Genomic DNA, 20,846 nt, shown 5'->3' on the forward strand with positions numbered 1-20,846 from the left:
AAATGCTGTATTTTCTTTTTGGTACATATCTTATAAAACAGGAGAAGCTTTCAACTTCATTTGTTGTCACTAACATACTGTTTTCAAATAATGGCAGAATTGAATCTGATGTTGATCAAAATTGAGGGTTTGATTTTCAAAATGTTGGGTTTATTTATAAAATGGATATAAATGGAAAAACCCACCTGTAAAGACAGATAGGATTAAATTATTTGGTAATATTTCTTGCCCACATAAAAGGAAAATACCTTTGCACAATGCTATTGCTGCATGGCTGTGACTCCTTTACAGATGAGTAAGTAGACATTTCAGTTGTTTCATCTGTACCTTCATAGAGAATTACTGTTGAGTTCATGACGTTTTCATCACACTCTGGGATTACATCACATGTAGTGTCCATAATACTGGCCTTTTTGACTGGCATATCTGTACTACATGCACTGACTTCCTCTAGGCCTGCAAGGTGTAAAGCCTTCTTTACCACAGTCTGAGTATAGAAGCTTTGTACTGGCTTTCTGCAAGAGTCTGGTGTATAGACTATAGGGTAGACTTCCTTGGCAAGAGAATCCTCCAGGTGCTGGAGGCTGCATCGGTTAGAGGCAGGTGGAGTTGGAGCTATGACTGGAGAGTCCATTAGCCTCCTCCTAGTTCTTTTCTGTGGTGGTTCTGTATATTCTAATACTTGTGTATTTTTATTCATTTCTTGTGATGGTGTACCAGAAGAGGTGCCTGTGAAGCGTAAGTAACAATGGTTAGCACATCTAACTGTACATACTACTTAAATCTTGCATTTTCCCTCCTCTTCCCTACTGAGATATTAGCAGAAATTATTACAAATCCTATTTATTTCATATTCACATCAACTTGATCATATAAGTGAAATTATTTCTATTGCAGCATAGTCTAAGATGGTATTTGCTCTGTGACACTCAAAGTATTATAAACATGCATAGGTTGGTATAGTTAATCCCAGAGGTTATACAAATAATCACAAGTAAGATATGACACATGACAAGAGGGAACGGAAGAGTAAGAGTATTGGAAATTATTGCACTACCACGACAAAACTCATATTTTAAGGTGGAACAAAGTAATCTACGTCTGACTCCTGATCACAGCCATTTTTTCCCCAGCAAGTACCTTGCAGAATATTGAGACTGTTGAAAAAGGAATGATACAGAACCATTTAGAGGGAAAAAATTATCTGACACTGCAAATGAGAAAGTAGGGTTTTGGAAAGGGGGAAACAAAGAAGTTACCAGGATTCTCTCACCCCACTCTATCAACTGTGGGGAGCAAAGCTCCAGAATATAACTTCCCCCACCCTCAAAAATAAAGCAAGCAATACAGTGTAATTGGCCATTCTCATTCATCCTGATTTAAACTATTTTTCTTGAAGTATCATAATGTTTTTCTTTTCAGGCAGGTGGTAATAAAGGTAATCTCCAAAGTAAGACAGAAAAGGCTTTTCTTTTATTCAAGCTTTCAGTGAAGGAGGATCATTTTAAGACACAGCTCACTGTTCAAATGGGTAGGCAACTGGTGACTTACACAGTTAATAACAAAAAAACTATGGAATTTCTTTTTTAAACAAATCAAGAGCAGGAGAGGGCTGTCAAAACTCCAAGTGCTTTTATATTTAACTTCCAGTGCAAATTTAAGAAATGAAGCCTAGTATCCTTAAAATGCCTGTGGATTGGCTCCCCTTCAGCTGGCAGCCACAGATTCATACTTCTCCTTTCTGCATTGCCTACTCCATGCCTATGAGCAACTAAACTGCAAAAAGAACTCCTGCTTTTTAAATTCATGCAAGTTACTCAGGAATTAGCTATGGTATTCCTAGAACAGTATTGATAAATATTTATTTCTTCTAAATTTCATTCTATTTTTGCCTCAGACTAAGAAAGCTAGTTTGAACTCCTCAGTCTGAATGCTTCTATAGTTCTCTCTCATGCGTTAACACTTAGGGCATTTCAACTTTTCTGAAAACATTCTTTGAACAGGACAAAGATTGATTAAAAACATGTATGTATGGTATTATTTCACCTCCACAAGCTTGATTTGTTACAGAAGGCAAGGCTTAAATAGTCACAGTTTTTTCTCTGCTTACCATTTCTCAGGCCCCATTTAATTTTGACCTCATTGACCAGCTGCAACCCAATTTGCCAAGATGCTTTAAAAAAGCCAATTCCCCAAGTACCCTGAGAAATCAGATGTCTTGGGGAAAAGGCCCAAGTAAGATCTTCACTGAAGAAAAACCAATGAGGGATGATCTCAGCACCACTGTTGCCTTCACACTTCGGTACTAGACGTGCCATACAATTGGATACCCAGCTACATGAGATGATGCCCAATTAGAAAATACAAAATAGAGCTATAAGAGACAGCAAAGGATTTAAAGACCACAATGAGACCTATACCTGTTCCAGGAGGATAGAACAAGTAGTATCAAAGTGTGTACAACGAGCAAGTAAATGAGATGGTTAGATATAGGCCACAAGTCTATTCTATGTAGCCACAACTTAATTCAATATTGAAAACTTAATTATTCAACTTAATTCAACCATTGAAAAAACAAAGCAAACATTTATTCCTCACTTAGGGGCTTAGTGTCAGAATGAACAATATTTAAGTTGCTTATGGGAAAAGTAGTGTGGACAATTACATGAATGATTACAATTTTATTACATGAACGATTATAATTCTATTATGTTGCTTCCAGCTTCGAAGAAACAAATACATAGAAAACTTGGGCCTGAGAGGACTACATGAAATAACTGAACTGTGAATTTGTCTATGTGTGCACCTATGTAAAGTTCACTTTATGTATGTAAAGGACTTTTTCTTAAAATGCAAAATACATTATTTTCTTATAACACATCTAATCCATGACCAGCTTTCACCAGGTGAAATGCAGCAGGTTGCTGACATGCAGTGCCTTGATTGTAATCTAAACACTAAGTTAATTCATATATTCTCCATGAGTAGTGGAATGGAAATAGCAGTAAAACAGGGCCTGAATGTTGCCCAAATAATCTTTACCTCCACCCAAAATAAAATAGGCCCATTGTGATAAAGACATATTTCTCCAAGACTTGGTAGGATTTAGTAACAGACAAGAAACTTATGAACAATTTAAAACAACTACTCTCTGACACTATCAACAATGCTATGCTTCATTACTGTGCTTGCTTTTTAGTTTTGTTTTAATGAGTACAATATATACTTCAGTGTAATAGACTAACAAATCTTTAAAAAAAAAATTCTAGTCATCACAACCAAAAATTGAATCCAAAACTCTTTTAAAAAGACTTTTGATGTCTTATATTCGTAAATACAAGAATAAGGTTTATATAACCTAGTGTTTGAAATAACTATCCATTAAATGCTTCAGGACACATTTAAAATATTCATTTATTAGTTTTTACTCCTACTTATATGCATCTGGATGTCTGTTTCAGGAAAAATAATGGTTAGAATTCTATTAGTCCATTGTTACATTAGGACAGGGAGGTTTCAGTTTCGGAAAGTTTGCTTACTGTAAGACACTGAGGTTTTCCTAATGTCCTAAAGTTACTAGAAGGAAGTCTGATGGAGAAACATTTTGGTGGGAGTGCCAAGGTTTAGAAGCTTCTACAGGCCTAAATATTGGAAGCATTTTAAAATTAACTGTAAATGCTAGCGTTTAAATCATTAACTAAATACGTAAAGAACACAAAGGTACTGCCAACATAAATAATTTGATGAATTCCATTATAATGGACAGCATTTTGTACTGTAATACAAGTATACTAATAATGATAGTTGCAGGAATTCTATATAAAGCAACTATAAGCTGTTAGCAAAAACAAAGACCTATTTTTAAAATTTATGTATTTCTCAATAAAACTCGTTGTAAAACTAAGTTAAAACACAACAAGCTTTTCTTGTCATTAAAGTGTTAGAAATCATAAAGTACTTAAGAAGTGTCCCTCCCCATAGCTTTTTGTGAAAATATTATGTTGCTCCTAACACAGTAAACAGGTAAACAAACATCATCAGCAGTATCGTTCTTAACTTGGCTTCACTAAGTAACATAAACCAAATATGATGCAACAAAAACAACTCCAAAATCCTAATTCCACTTTAGCTTGTTGTTCTACTGTATATAGCTCCAAACAATTATGATCTCAGGTAAATAAAAATACAGCAAGAAAAACATTTGGACCCACAAAATAAAGAAGTGCCAGTGTTTCTATTTCCATCTTATTAAGGAAGCAAGATACTGAAGCTTCTTTTTGCAAGTGCTTTTAAAAGCTACTATTGAGAAGTTTATGCAAAAGGGACTCAGACAACTGAAGTTGCTACAGAAACCCTACTATTTCCATAAATTTCTAAATACACGGTACTGAAGATGATACAGTGGAGAACCAAGTAGGGCTATAAATATTTCCTTAAAGAAAAAATCTAAACAGTTCCTGAATGGATGTCTAATGGTAATCACTAAGTATTGTCATTATTTTCCTACTGAAAGATAAACAGCATGCTCCAACTATTGAAAAAAAAAAAAAATTTTCAAACCTGTTCCATAATAAGGCAGAGAAATTATGTTTATAGTCTATATTTACTTCATGTTTTATAGCTACTTCAATCTTTTGCATCAATGTCATCATAATAATTCAGTAATATTTTTTATTTCATATACAAAAATGAATTGCTTATGTACTTTACAGAACAGCCAAAGTTAACCTGATGAAGTAGCTTAAAAGAAAAATTTGGAAGTTTTATTTCCGTAACTAGTACTTTCAGCTACAATGCTTCTCTTTAAAAATTAACATTATACCAAATATATTTTAGAGAAGAGATCACATATTTGCTGATCCTTAATTTCAGGCTGATGTTTATAAAAGACAATTGTCAAAATTCTTTAAGATACTATTTAAGAGATTCACTCAGAAATTAAACATAAAAGCCATCATCCACTGATCAACCACCCCCATCCAGTGATATGAGGTGGTTTTGTTCCTTAGTTTGTTGTATCATTTGTCCCAAAAGACTACTCAGAAGTACTGATTTATCTGACAAGAAACACAGCAATACCAGATATTTACAGCCCTGTGCATTAATACGAGAAGCAGAATGCACTATGTGTGAAACATGAGTCACAGCAAAAGTGAGCAGAGCTCATGGCAAAACAACTCTGATGAATTGAGTTAGTTCTAATTGACATTAGGGACAAAATAATGGCCAAGACTTCTCTTCTTCTGGAACTCATGCTAATACATGCATAAGGGGATTATTTCTGGAAACTGTGCTAAATTAAGTCTACCAGGCTGTTCTGCTAAAGTGAAATTAAATATTAATGTATGCATTTCAATAAACATTTCTGGGCTACCACTGATTGATCAAATTACAATTCTAATCATACATTTTCATTCTTTTAACAACTGACTCATGGAATTCCAAATTGCAAATGAGGTCTAGTCAAGGCATTTCAATTATTTAATATTCCTTTGACCGAAAGGCATCATCACTGTGATGGCAAGTTTCACAACAGTTTCACAAACAACAGCTGTGAACTGAAAAAGGCTCATATCCAGGCTGCATTTTTGCATGTCCCAGTGATCAGGTGTACTGTTTTACACAGCATGAGAAAAAATACTTAGAAAAGACAGTAAGAAAGAGCTGCTTAATAAGACAAACCTTTCTTATTCCAGACATGTGTTTTTCCTGCTTTTAATCAAATTTTTTACTATGTACAACTATACCCCAATTTTTTCTGCCATACAAAATAAAAAACTGATTTTTCAGATCAGAATGTTTGTGACAAGGGGAGGCAATAGATACCTTTTTTTTTTTCTCCCATAAATCAATTCCATTCTCTCAGTGGTAATGTACAGTAAGGAGGCTTCTGGAAATGAGATGCTTGAAACAGTGCCAAGAACTTCCCCATTCACAGAAATACTTGCAAGTACCAGTCAGAGCTCTCCAGCCCTCAGTCTGAATTCTGAATACTGTATGGCTCCCCATTAATGAACACTTCAGAATGGATGCCCAAATACATTCTTAAATGAACCTGTTTCCATAGCTTGTGCTTTCTTTGACACAGTTAAATTGTTCATGACATTGCACATTTATGGTTACATGAAGCTTACAAAAGCTTAATCTAAATTTTTAATGTATGTGTCAAAAAAAGAGAGAAGATATTGGAAAGCTAGCATTTTCTGCAAAAAGCAACAATTTTAATTAAGGTCAGAATTTTAAATGAGGTGTTTAAAGGTTTCAAAGGCTAAAGGAAAAACAAGATAGAAGGAGGCCAAGTCCTGGAGTGAAGCACTACACGTGCTTTAGCAAACCATATGAACTTGAATTAACTTTCACTAGAAATCAAGAACTGATTCACAAGAATTGACTATCTTGATAATTTGACCATAGAAACAGATATTGAATGAATGGCCAGAAAACATCTTTATCTTTTCCTCCCACACTACAACTTTATATTATTTAATATATAAGAGACTCTTTACATGGAAGAAATCTTCATTAGAAACAAAGATTTAGGCATTACTGCAAATCAGCTGAAATTCTTTGCTATTTAGAAACTCCTGATAGGAAGAATGATCTTCTAAAAAGATAATACCAAAACCAATTAATACAATAAATTAAGAACATTTAGAATTATATTCCAAGAACCTACTTCGGTAGAGGACTTTTAACAAAACCTAGAACAAATCCCCCTACCCTTTCAGCTTTGCTATCCTTCTCTTTACAATTTTTAGATTCTTTTTCCACATCAATTACTAGTTTGACTTCCTTCTTCAGGACCAGCTAGCAAAAGCTGTTAATTCCAAAGAAACACACAAGAAGTTAAGGTCTTAGTTTCATAGTTTTACCTATTCTGCAGAAATTATGTAGCTGCTTTGACCTTTGGGAGACAGTGCTTGTAAACAGAAAAGCTATTTATGTGACTTAAAATACTTTTTATGTGAAAACAGCCAATAGCAATTAATTTGCATTTGAACATTGTCATGGCTCTTGAAAGAGCTGCAGGCAAAACTTTAGTGTCATTAAAAAAGTTTCTGCAATGATTACTGCCTCATGTTCTGCAACAGAATTCAGCACCGTCTTTTAAATACACAGTAACTAAACAGGGACCTGTAGTTTATTAATTACTGAAACTTCCAAATATGGATAAGGCACTGATACTTACGGCATGGGGTGTTTTGTCTGCTCACAAGCTGTGGGAATGAAAAGATAGCTGACATTTCTACTTCATGGTTTTGATTTTGATTCTTTTCTTCAGTCTGGTCAGCCCAAGCTACCGATTTTTGTCTTTGAATCAGTTGCTCAACCTCTGCAAATTCAGTCTCACTTAAGTCATTTGTCAACCCAGCTTCTTTCAAGATCAGGTATTGCTTGCGAAGAACTGGAAGTGCAGTATTTAATACTCTGTAAAACAGCAAGAGGCAAGACAATTTGCTTAAGAAAACATAATTTTAACCCAGAAAACAAAAAGTTTGAGAAAAATCTTACTTCTGTTTCAATTAAAACTAAATTCTGTAAATAGGTCTTCTCAAGTTACACGTCAGAATATAAGTCTTATCACACCTGCCCTGAAACCATACTTACTTTTCTGTTTGCTTATAATACTGATCTTGAAGGGAGACCAGAGACAACATGTGTTCAATCTGGGCTTTCAGGTCCTGAACTTCTAGGTTTAAATGCCAATACTGCAAATCTTGACAAAGTTCCTTTGGGAAATTAGGAATAAAAACAAAAATCAAACAGCTATACATCAAACTGGTAGGAAGACACTAAAATTTAAACTAAAAATAATATTAGATCACCCTATATTGAAAACTAAAGATGGAGTGGAGCTATATTACTGTAATAAAGTTTTATGGTAGAAAAGTACGAATTATTTGATTTTTATTTACATCCATAAATATAACTTTGTAGAGTCCTTTGACCAATAGTGTGTATGGTGCAATTAGCATTAAGAATCCAACAGGCACACATGGATGCTTATCTATGCATACCAAAGATGTTTGCCTCTGTCTGCTTACTCTCCCAATACATTTTACTTTATTTCAATTACTAAGCTGTTCTTAACTCAGAGGTTTTACCCTTTTTCCAATTCTCCTCCCCATCCCCAATCACGACAAAGTGAAAGGCATTTTACTTTTGGAATACACCCCTCTTGACCCAGAAGGCGCATTTCATTTTCAACACGGTGCAGCCATTTGGTATTTTCCTCAAAAAGATTGGTCTCCTCTTCCTTTTTCTTCTGCATGCGTACATAGTAGCTATTAAGTGCTGCAAGTCTTTGATCCCGCTTGCAAGTGGCCTTAAAAAAAAAAAATCCCCCCCCCCAAAATAATCAGCATTTAAGGTGGAAACTTTCAAATTATGTTCACCAAATTCTCTTTATATATAAAATTTTTTTTCCTTACTTTTATAACATAACCAAATAATTCCTAGTAACTCAAGGATGAATATGAAGAAGCAATTTTTCTGTTTCCTTATGCAGTATGTCCTACAAAAAGCCTGCTAAAGGATAAAGCATTGGGTAAAAGGAAAATCCTCTATCTTCAAACATCAAATTCTTCTGATGTTTGTACTGTTTCTGAAACATGAAAACTAAAAGGCACAAACCCAGCAACAGCAAGTTGGATATGAGCAAGATAGTGTCCTAACAAGGCAAAGGGCACTCTTTTCTAGTCAGAAGACAACTATACTCTGCTGTTTACCTCAGAAATTAGGTCACTACATCAATAGTCATAGAGGAGTGATAATCTGTGTGTCTCATTTTTAATTCAATATTTATGCCTTAATTCATTACACAATTACTTAAGCAAAATTTACACAAATATACCAAAATGAAGAGATGATACCCTGCACTACATTACAGAAAACTCACCTTTTCTACTCTTTCTTCAGAGCACATCAGTTGAATTTGTTCATGACATTGATTCTGGTAATATTCCTTTAGTGTATTTTCTTTCAGTTTCATTTCCACGTTGAGGTATTCTTTTCTGATTTCCTCACGGTTTGCAAACACATTTTTAAGGATTTCTTTGTATCTAAAGCCAAAGGATAATAATTAATTATGTATTGAAGACTTTTTATGCCCATCTCCTTTGGTAGGGGAATTTTCAATTCCAAGTTAATAAAATAAGTATAAAGAAATTAAAAGGAAATGAGTAAAGCCTATTATAGATGAGCACTAAATAAAACGTCAGTAAATCTGTAAGAATGTTTAAGTATTTGAACTGAAAATGGGATGTGAAATTTTGAAGGAATCACTAAAAATAAACCTTGTCATACTTATGAAGACAACACTGGGATTTAAAAGAAAAGACTTATGTGAAGAAGCTTTAGGATGCCTTTCTCTAACTCCAAAAGATACTAAACACCTATGTTCTCTACTTCTTACATCAATTTATTAAACAGATCAGACTACTGTTGCCATAGACACAAAGTGTTCAAAGAACCTGCTAGCTATCCTCAAAAAAAGGAAAACCACAAACGTCTTCAGTTACTCACTTTCCCTGAAGCAGCTGTACAATTTTCATCACTAACGGACAAGAAAAATCAGAACACTCATCATGTTTTAACACATAATAGGTTAATAGGGGGGAAAACCAAAGTAGTGGTAGATGGTACTCAAGGAGTTACTGAGTAACCAGTTATCTGGTTACCCCTAGTCTGCAACACAAGTCAGAGTAACAAGAATAAGAAGACCTGGAAGCATTGCCATACTGCAATATAACTTTCACTCGTGGTACTTTTTCACTTCCCTCCTGAATACTGAAAATGTTTCAGTACAGAATGGCCAAAAGATACTGTATATCTCAATAATGACCAACCTCATATACAAAGTATTTCACTACATGCTGTGTTGTTAGAAATTTACATAAAAATAAAGGCACAGCTTAACATGCAAGTGTTCCAAAGACATGCAACATTAGAGGTTATACAGTTTTTAGTATTAAAAAAACCCCACAAAATTAAAAGCTGTAAAAATGCTAAAAAAACCCCAGGTTCAACTCCAGAACAAGTTGAAGAGACATTCTTGTCATGTAACTGACTTTTTGCCAGTGTTTCAGAAGTAGCAATTCTATTTCATAGTCTAAAGTTTGAATAACTGAGTCTTTTATTCTAGTGTTTTATTACTCTCCTTTTAAAAAGAAACAGAATTAAGAAAATAATTCTTCTCCACAGGTTTAGAAATACAAGAGTTTTCCCTAAGTGTCTAGAGGATAATGCTGGTGTATCCTGGTAAAAAAGTGTACTAGAACTCTCACAGAATTCAGAAGTATTATTTCTTTAAGGAACTGATGCTTTTTCCTGGTCTTAAAATCAAGAATCAAACACGGTTAGAAGGGGAAAAAGGGATTTTACCTTGGTATTTATTTTAAGGATCCTTAGGTGCACACATCCCGGTGGAATGCACCCCACAAAATGCCCACCCCAAAAGATCTGGTATAACGTTATAGGTTTTACTAATTAGCATGTCTATCAAAGATTCCCCAATGGGAGGCTCAAGTGAGCCCCCCTCCCCAAGGAACCTTCCCCTGGATGGTTCTATCTTAGTTTACAGAATGTGTTCTGGAGAGGACCTTGGGGTCTGGGGCACACTGATCCCTAACTACAAAGCTTCTAAAATGTTTAGTCTCTCAGCTTGACAAACAAGTCCAAAAATGTAGGCAAAAAGCACTAAGAATGCAGTTGTAATAAGGTATAACAGGGGTATAAAAGAAAAGGCAAAAAATCATCATGGCATCAGAACAATAATAGGTTAATGGTTGGACTCTATGATCTTTGAGGTATTTTCTAACCTAAAAGATTCTATGATAATGAAACAGTCAGCTGCAGAGTATCAGAGTTCTTACCCTACACTGTTCCTATCAATACTAATATACCACCGATTGCACACTGTTTGGAGAATTTTTGTCCTCCATAGGTATCCATAGAAACATGGCTCCTCCCAGCTACTTGGGAAACACAGCAATACGGAATCAAAGTGAATCCTCTCAGTTTCCATCACAGTAGAAAGCTGGGTATAATTCAGACAAGGGTGCAGATTCCGATTCTATATACTCTCCTTATAAGGAGCCATGACTGGTAAACCAACCTCTTGTGTACATATATTCACCAGTGTTCCAAATATAGCATAAAGTATAGAAGCCTTTGTGAAATTCCTGCCCTGAGCTGGATTCAGTCTTTCAATAAGCACACTTCTGTTCTTCACTTGAAAAATTACAAAGTTATCCTGTAGGCATATCCAGGGTGTGAACCCCCTATACTACCTAGTGTCAAAGAGGTCAAGGTTTGTAGCTCTTGAGACAATGTCCACTGGCTACCTCAACAGGCTCAAGACTTGAAGGATTGGCAGATGACACATCTCCAAGCTTTAGGCAGAAGGAGGAATGACTTTAAGGTTTGAAGAAGCAAGTGGTGTACTCAGTGAGTCTCTTTCAGATAAAAGTGACACAAATCATGGGTAGTTGGACTGAAATACAAGATCATGGATACAGCTCTCTTCCCTGTCCCAACTAAAAGGGAGAAGGCAGCACAATACCTTCAAAACCTGTGGGAGAAATCAACTCATTACCTACACCATCAGCATGATGAACCTGGCAGGATATTCATCGGAGAGAAAAGAATGAGACATCCACATAATTTCTGATATCCAGAGGGAATGGGATAGGCTTACATGTGGCCCTGTGGATATTCCATAACAATAAAATGCAAGCAAACACTCTCTGACCAGAAAATCTTGGCATAGACTATGTCCAGCCTTTTGAAGAGATATTTTAGAGACCTTGCCCTTGACTGACTCTTCCCACACACAAAGAATGAAATAAAGGGCAAATCACAGGAAATTAAATCAATCTTAAAGACATACAGTGCAAAAATATGCAGGAAAACTGTCAGAACTATCAACATGACTTAGAAACCCACACTTCTTTTGAAAATTAAATTTAAATAACCTGAATGAAAGGGTTTATTGAAATGTCTGGAATGCCACTAAAATAAAGCACAGTTAGAACACCTCTTGCTTCAAATGGTTTTTTACTTCACCTCAAAGTTTTCCAGGTTAAAAAATAGCACATTCAAAAGGCTAAATAAAAAAAAAAAAGTTAGCTGAATCAACTTAGGTGAGTAATTGTCAGAAATATGAGATGGGATATGCAGAGACACATCTCCTGAAAGTCTTTTGCTCCAAAACCTACCCTCTTCATAGAATACAGTGGCTTCTGCAACAAATTGATACGTCACATTTTAGTTTGTAACTTTTTATGTTCTCTCATGAGACGGTCACATGAGAAAAGATAGACAGGAACATTACCAAGAAGAAAAAGAGGGCAAGAAATATTAAAGCAGTAGAAAATAAGGAATCTACAAACATAAATTGAACTCTTTGTATAAAAACTTCCAGGTTTTGTCACTCTCAAACCTTGCAGGAAAGATACCACTTGAATTAGTGTCTGCCAACAGTCGCAAGAGCTGCCGTCATTTATGCAAACTACATTCTGCCTACCCACAAACACAACCTGCTAAGAAGCTTTGCTAGAAGTCAGCATTCATATGCTCCTTCCTGTCACATGTCATTTCCTGCATCCCCCTCTTTCATTTTAAATCCACCACCAAATTGTTCTAAAAAGAAACAACATGTTAAGCAAAGCCATACCAAGATCTAAGTAAAGCAACGTTAAAATGAGGAAACCAATATTGAAGAGAGTAGGTTTGTTTTACAAATGCTTTTACAAGTTCGACAAACTCCAGCCTGCAAGGAAGCTCATGATACGATTCATTTACCTTTCTATTTCCACTTGCTGGTTGTTTGAAAGTTCTGCAGTATTATGATTTTCAGGAATGCTTGCTTGTTTTTCTTCGTATTTTCTCAGTTTCTCCTTCAACATTAGGATCTAAACCAAAAGAAGCACCTTTAGTTGAAATAGGTTGTTTTTTCTTTTTTTTTTTTAAACTATCATTCTGTGCTGATATTCAACAGCTTTACAAATGGCAGCAGGTGATACTCCTCTCAGAAGACAAAATTTTCTTACTTAAAAATACATTAGAACCATATTACCTTATAGATTCAATCCCATAAACTACTTTTTATATTCAAAATAAACAGTTAACCTTAACAACAGGTTTTTATACATACCTCTTGCTTTTGTTCATTGCAAATTTTAACATACTGGCTTATGTAACTGTCCAAACTAACAATGTTGCTCTTCAACTGTAAAGAAATGAGTTAGAATTTAAAGGCAGCTCCTTTGTGTTTTCATGCATAATAAACACACTGTGTGTAAGCACTACATAGTTACACGTACACTATATTATGAGGAAAGAGATTAATAAAATCCTGACTTGCACTACAAGAATAAGACTGTCAGCTTTTGCTGTCATCTGTTGCACACCCATGGCCAGGACATTTCCCTCAACAAACCGAAAATAATTACATTTACATGTGCAAGCATATTTTGCATTTATTCAGATTAGTTTCACTGTTTAATGTCTATCTTGTGCATTTTATTATAAAAGCTGCCATTAAGTATGCAACAAATGGAAACTACAGTGAGCCCTGTATTACATAAAAAGAATTAGGAGCTGCAATAAAAAAAGATGATGAAAACTGAAATTAAAGCAATAGAGAGCAGAAACAGGACACTCCAGCTTTTCATCTATCAATACAATCTCACTGAGCTACTTGACTCCAGCTGAATTCTACCTGTACAAACCTGGACTGGCTCTTGTACAACTGGCCAGAAAATCTTTAATATACTTTACAATATACTTTTTAATATACTTTTGAGAAAGTAATAGCAATGTACTAAAAAAGGATGTGAATTCTACCAGCTAAGGATTATTTCTAGATTTCATGCTCACAAAACAAACTGTTTCAAACTGGCAGCATCATCTCACTAACAAAGTTATGTTGCTTTCAGGCCAGATCTAGGATCTACTATGTATCTACTACACCTATCACTTAGATAAGGAAGAGTTAACTGTAAAGAAAGTAGATGTAATGCAACAAAATTTTGACACAAAAGTGAAGAAAAATATAATATTCCAAAAGAAATCATTCTTCTTTTAATACTGCATTATTGTACTTTGACAAGAGATAATAAATACCAATGTACTCACAGATGACTTGATATCCTTTGCTCGGTTTGCATACTTAAGAGTATTATAGGTATCATCGTAAAACAAAGAAGATGGGCTAATAGCAGCTATCATTATTGTTCGGCAATTTCCTCCAAGAGAATCTTTCAATAAACGAGTAAGCTTGCTGTTTCTATAAGGAATGTGTTTCTTGCTCTAAAAAGAGTAATATATATTTTTATGGTTTAGTCAACTGTACTTTAAATAAAAGTCTACTTAGAATTTCAAGAGTGACAAAAACATGACAAAGAGCCATGAAACTTTTCTTTGACATAAGTAATTTTTCTTAAAATTATCTATACATCTCAAACAGTTTAAATCTCTTGGAACTGTTCAACACCTTTACAACACATGTATTAGCTAGGTTACTTTCTGACGTCTGGATATGTAACTCCTATTTTTGTGATGGGGCAACTAACAGAAAAAGTAAACTACATTAAACTACTTTCAGTTTACAAAATCATCCAGATTGGGAAGAACCTCTAAAATCCCTCTAGTTCAATACCTCTGCTCAAAGCAGGGTCAGTTAGAGTAAGATGACAAGGACTATGCCCAGTAGGGTTTTGATTATCTCCAAGGATGGAGAGTACACAAACTTTCCAGGCAACACATACTCTGCTTTACGAAGCTACAGAATTTTAATTTCATTATACCAAGTTTGGCCACTAGGAACCCAATCCCACATCAAATAAATCAATATGAAGATTATTTCTTATGTCCGTGGTAGATTTTAAACTCCACCTCCCACTCCAACAAGATGATGAGGACATGCAGCATCAGGAAGGGAAATAAAATCTGATTTTCTCCTGGCATATTTGAAGGAAGAATTTGCTAGTTGAGGAGGACAAAGAGTGTCGTGGTAGACAATGCACTTGACTCTATTTATGCAAAAGTTCAGGAGGTTTTGCCATTGTCCTACACAATCATACCTATTCCTTGCCTTGAGCTGGTGAGCCAGATCAAGAGATTGACTCACTGCTTTGAGCAGGGATGTGAATGTGAGATCCCAAAAGAACAACTGGAAGAGGGGCTGTTTTCGCCTGTAGAAGCTTTTTCCCCCTAAGATTGAAGCTTCATTTTAAGGTTATTCATTTACTCATGCAAGCTTCTCTATATATGTTTGATTTTGAAGAAGGTCGGTAAGAAAAGCAGGTACTATTCATCTTTGACACTATCCTTAGGTAGCTGCACATCGTTTTTAAGAATTCTCTCTCTTCGGGACTGTCTTTCAGCTATCACAGACATGATGGTGGAAACCCTTAAGACAATCTTATATGAGAATAATAATGTGAGTAGCATCAACACTGTAAACCATATTATTCAAGAAGTTTAGCACTTTTTAAAATGTTTTCAGAACACTAAAAGGTAAAGACTGCATGGGAAAGCAGCACATACCTTTGGATCTGCCAATGCATTAATGACATTTCCAAGAGCAAGCAGGGACCTGTTAATATTTGTTCCTTCTACAAAACGAGCCCCCTTGGCATTTGTTGCATTGGCACGTTCGGATCCTGCCAGGTCAATCAGAGACATCTTGGCAATACGAATATTTTGATTAATACTAGCTGTTTTATCTTGCTGCCGTAGGTAAATCTACAATTTAAAAAAAAAAAAAAATTAAAAAAAACCCACTTATCAATCTAAGCAATAAGTTAATTTCATAGTGTAACAACTGTTTTTGGACATTTATATTGGAATCCTTGTAATCCAAGTTAAACCTTTCAGTACATATCTAATGTCAACAGTCAGTTTGACCTAATGGAAAAGAGTCAATCCATTTCTGACACCATTTAAAGTTCCTTGTTTCATGTATTAGTAAGGAAAGAAGCAGAGTATAGTTGCACTGAGTTTGACTGAGGTAGAGTTAATTTTCTGTGCAGCAGCCCACATGTTGCTTCCAGACTTGTGAACAGACAGTGCTGGTAACACACATGGATGATGAGCTTTTGCCAAACAGCAGTTGTATGGTGTCAAGGCAGTGGGCAAGAGGTTGCAAGCAAACAGCTGACCCCAACTGACTGAAAGTTGCTCTGAGTAGCCATTGCTTGAGGAATGACTGGGCATTGGTCTGATGGTGGCAAGTAATTGCCCTCCCCCCCCCCCCGGCACTTTCCCCTCACTTAAGTGAACCACAAGGTACCTCCCTTCTCTTGCTTCTGATTCTCTCCTCCGTCCTGTTTAGAGGATTAAGAGACCAACTGGCCCAGGCTCACAAAGCAGCAAAGATAAGTGAGTTTTTTACCAGGAAAATGAATTTCACAGCTCTTGATTGTTCTGCACTAAAAATGCTTATCACACTCCTGAACTTTAAATTGAAAGAGGTGCTCCTTTTTCAAATGCACATTTAAGGGGTATGCCATAAAGATATGTATAGGGATAAACCAGGAAAAGGCTGGCCTTTCAGTGATTTAGACTTAATTGTATCTTCCATTAATAGGAAACAACACTCATTTGCTGCTGTGAAAATACACTCCAGGATGTTTTCAAATGTGATGCCTCCTGAGGCCACTTGTTGCCCTCCCATCTTTCTTGAATTTTTCATGGTACCGAGATGTACAAAGAACTAAACACTTTTGCTTCCTTCTGCTGGTGAAGATATTCTTTCTTCAGGTTTATAAGGAAGTAGGCAAAGCAGGAATATACGGTCAGTAAGAAGAATCAAAGTTATCCTCAGATGGCTTTATACTCTTTCAAGATTCTCTATATATTTCCCCTTCTTCCGTGTTAAGTGCCTTGCCATTTGTTTATATGGTTAATGGTTACTGACACATTCATGAACGCCCTTCTGGACAATGAATTAGGAAAGAGCTGTCATGAATACAAGGTGATTGACTAGTAAAGACAGTATCTCTCTACTTCTGTAGCTTTAAGCTTTGTGCATGAGAAATGAAGTCTTCACAGTTACCTTGTAACAGGAAACAGATTGACAAGAATTGTGAATGAATAAAATTCTTATGACTTGCCATGAAATGTAGATCTATTTCAAATACATATGTTTCTATATCAAACAGTACAACTAAGTTCAGCTGTACTATTTCCAGTATAACAGACAAAAAACCCAAGAACCTCAGGCTGAGAACCCACTACCAGAACAACACAGTAACTATCATTAATGAAGTAGGGAAAGGTGGAGTGACAGCCAAACTACGTTGTACACTCAAGCTTTTGTAAAAATTCAAAAGATACAGGAAATGCCCCAAAACAGAACCCTCTCAATAGAACAGTGTGGCAATTTGGATTTTCCTCAGATGCAGTGATTGCCTGACCCAGACAGATATTTTAAACATAAGACACATGGTACAGTAAGGCAAAACTTGCATCTCTAAAACCAGCTCAGAATGTCCTGGGCCAAGACTTAACCAATTTCTGAGTCAGTTTCAGAAAATATCCTGCTCCCATAAAGTTAACAAGAAAAGTCAAAAATACCATACCTCTACAAAAAAAGCAACTCTTAAAATAATAGAAACATTAAAAATAAAGGGCAGTTATGACAGCACTGGGGACTTCTCATCACTTACATCTTTGGAAACAAAGACACAATTCTGTTATGCAGAATGTCAGGGATTTGTGGAAATAGATGAGAAACTGATTTATTTAATTGCTTGCCACTTTTAGAAATGTACCAAGAAAAATTCTGCTGGTAATAAAATCCAGAGCTTTTTCCTGAGTAAAGGTGAGGGAGATAAGACATCCCAGCCCAGCAAGTAAACAAACAGAAATCAGCAGTTCGCTCTGATCTGTCTGTAGCACTGTATCTTGAGCCTTTCTAAACGCAGCACACATGCACAACAATGCAGCTCTCAACCCAAACAACTTCAAAAGAAGTCTTTGTGTGATCATGTACAATGCACAACAAGGGCAGACCTCAGGGGAAATTAAAAACAGGAAAGGCAATTTCAAACATAAGTTTAAGGTATATAGGAAAACAGAAGCTTTTAGAGTGGCAATGACTTTTGTTCTGTTACATATTTAGAAGCTGGTTTTTTTTTTTTTAACTTTGCTATAGTTATTTAGCATTATCTAAGTCTGCAGATAACTGTTAAGAACTTCCCAACAGTTAAATGCTGTAATGCAAGGACCAGAATCAAATTTATTTTAGTATTTCTCAACCCAGAGTGGATCAAATAAATAATTCAAGATATTGCTTTGCAGTATGTAACAGCAAACAGAAAAAAAACAAAAAAAAAAGACATTGCTGATAACAGGACTAGTTTTCAAATATCACCGGTTGTATTTAAAAAGAGAAGTCAGAAGAATAAGGCAGTGTAGCCAACACCAAAAATCTCTGGAGAAGTCTAAGTTTTAGCATATTTGTGATGCCTAGGTTTTAACTTTTATATTTTCCTGATCTGTACTGCTTAGAGTGTAACTCTGAGGTTTCTTGTAGCTTGCTAATTTCTGCTCACTTGTGCTAGGTAGACTAACAAAGCCTCTCCAGGCCTGCTCTCCAAGGTCACCCAGACCATCCTAGGCCCAAAAAGTATAATCCAAAGAGCTTCTAAGGGGGCCCAGCAGAGGGGCCTCCCCAGGGGAGGGGAAATTACATCACTGAACTGAAGCTTTAACTGGAGAATTAACCCTGATATGCAAATGAACCAAACCTATAAAGGTGTGAAGAACTCATGACCTGTCGTCCATCTTGGGGTCCATTTTTGGCAATAGCCTGTGGCTCCCAGGGTGTACCTTTGAAGGCCTTTCAAATAAATACCTATTTTTTCTTTTACTCCTGTCCAGTCTCTATTTCTGGGAGGCCTCTTAAGGCATCAGTTCTTTGGCACCCCAGATGGGACAACGAGGCTTTTGAAAATCCTCTGGGACTCAGAAAGATCCAGCTCAGCTCCCCCTGCTCTGCTGGCAGCCGGGGGGGAGGGGCAATTGCAGCAGTCCAGGAGACAGAGGAGCTCCAAAAGCCCAAAACTCTCCAGATCCAGCACAGAGGCAGTGAGTAACTGAATAAAGATGGTATTCTGTTGTTAACACCTGAACTAGGTGTTAAGAGATCTCTTGTAGTTAGTTTGGGGACTTGGGAGGGTCCAAGGGGGTTTCCTTTGGTGTTTCCCCTTTCTGTTAGCTTGGTAGCTCATGAGAGCTTATCAGGGAATGTCCCATTCAGGGATTTAATTTTCCCTGTGTCAGTTTGTTCCTGCCTTGTGAAAAGGTTAGGAGGACTGTAGCCAACACCCTTTGGCACACAGCCAGGTGGTGCAGAGGCTTAGGGCTTAAATCATATTTCCAGCCACAGTTTGTATCCCCAGGATTATGGGTTCGAATCCTACCTTCTTTAGTTTTCTCTCTTTGCTTTATAGAGGGTTCTTAGATCTTGTTGCTTTATTTTCGCGAATTTTCTGTTTGCAAGCATAAAACCATGGGTAGTAATATTTCTTGTATGGGGACTGAAGTACCACTGAACACTCTTTTAAAATTTGTATTAGATAACTGGGCAAAGTTGATTGGCAAAGATAAAACCACTCTAGAATTGGGAAATTGCTTTGCTGATGAAACAGCAAAAAGGGCTGCAGAAAAAGGTGTTCTTGCAGTAATTCCACAAATAAAGATTGACTTGTCAGGTTTCACCCCAAAATATGATCACGCAGACCACAAGTTAATCAAGTTTCTTAAGGCTGAGATCACAGAAAATGGATGGGCTGTCACACCCGCACATCAGGTTGTAGTCCCACCTCTTACCCTTCGAGAGCTAGCTCGAAGAGAACAGGAAAGTACACATTTCGAGGTTGAAAATCTTCTGAAAACATCTAAAGAAGGTAGTAATGGGAAAGAGAAAGGCAGATATTGTACAATCAGTAGTGAGCAGGTGTGAAATCTGCTGCAAAAACAATCCTGATACAAGGAAAAGAGTTGTGTTAGGAGTAACAAAGGCAGGGGATCTTCCTGGAGATTACTGGCAAATAGACTGCTGAGTTACCATGCAAAGATACAGGTACATACTGGTGTTGGTTGACACTTTCAGTGGACGGCCTGAAGCTTACCCCTGTTGTACTAACACAGCCAAGGAGGTGGTAAAGTTTTGCTTAATCATATAATACCAAGGTTTGGGGTTCCTTTAGGCATGTCCTTGGGGATAGGGGACCACATTTTGTTGCATATGTGATTCAAGAAGTTAGCTGAATTTTGGGAATTGCTTGGGGTCTGCACCTTACAGACCCCAAGCAAGCGGTAAAATGGAACGCATGAATGGGACCCTTAAGGCACAAATTAGCAAAATATTTCAAGAGACATCCATGACATGGGTTCAGGCCTTGCCTATAGCTTTACTGAGGATCCATATACAACCAAGGCAGAGGGATAACATCAGTCCCTATGAAATATTGTATGGCAGGCCATATCAAATTCCACATGTTCCAGGTGAAATTCACATGAGGGGAAAACCTGATTTGCAAAGATATATCTAATGGCTTTAGGTTCTACTTTGCAGAAGCTCCAGAATTACATTGTGTTATCCAGACCCATAGGACTGGACACTCCTGCACATCCCTTCCAGCCTGGAGACTGGGTCTATGTCAAGTGGTGGGACAGTGATCCTCTACAGGCCAAGTGGAGGGGACCATTCCAGATTTTGCTGACCACCCTCACCGCAGTCAAAGTTGCTGACAAAGGACCCTGGATTCACTACTCCAGAGTTAAGAAGGCTTCTGCTCCTGAAATAACTGAGAAAACAGAGACTGATACAA

The 20,846-nt window shown here is 36.5% G+C and overlaps 1 protein-coding gene across 3 annotated transcripts in view; it reads right to left on the reverse strand.

Moving 5' to 3' along the window:
* The window catches only part of KIF18A (kinesin family member 18A), a 32,107-nt gene that overhangs the window by 5,440 nt on the left and 5,821 nt on the right, over positions 1–20,846 (reverse strand). For all 3 annotated transcript variants that reach the window (XM_069016497.1, XM_069016495.1, XM_069016496.1), the window contains exons 6-14: positions 15,553–15,750; positions 14,140–14,313; positions 13,157–13,231; positions 12,805–12,914; positions 8,900–9,062; positions 8,162–8,326; positions 7,609–7,730; positions 7,190–7,428; positions 249–729 (exon numbers count right to left, since the gene is read on the reverse strand). In XM_069016497.1, the coding sequence (XP_068872598.1) occupies positions 249–729; positions 7,190–7,428; positions 7,609–7,730; positions 8,162–8,326; positions 8,900–9,062; positions 12,805–12,914; positions 13,157–13,231; positions 14,140–14,313; positions 15,553–15,750 (1,727 nt within the window). The remainder of the gene's footprint in view (positions 1–248; positions 730–7,189; positions 7,429–7,608; positions 7,731–8,161; positions 8,327–8,899; positions 9,063–12,804; positions 12,915–13,156; positions 13,232–14,139; positions 14,314–15,552; positions 15,751–20,846) is intronic.

Source organism: Aphelocoma coerulescens, chromosome 5 (genome assembly GCF_041296385.1).
Source record: "Aphelocoma coerulescens isolate FSJ_1873_10779 chromosome 5, UR_Acoe_1.0, whole genome shotgun sequence".
Classification (NCBI taxonomy): domain Eukaryota; kingdom Metazoa; phylum Chordata; class Aves; order Passeriformes; family Corvidae; genus Aphelocoma; species Aphelocoma coerulescens.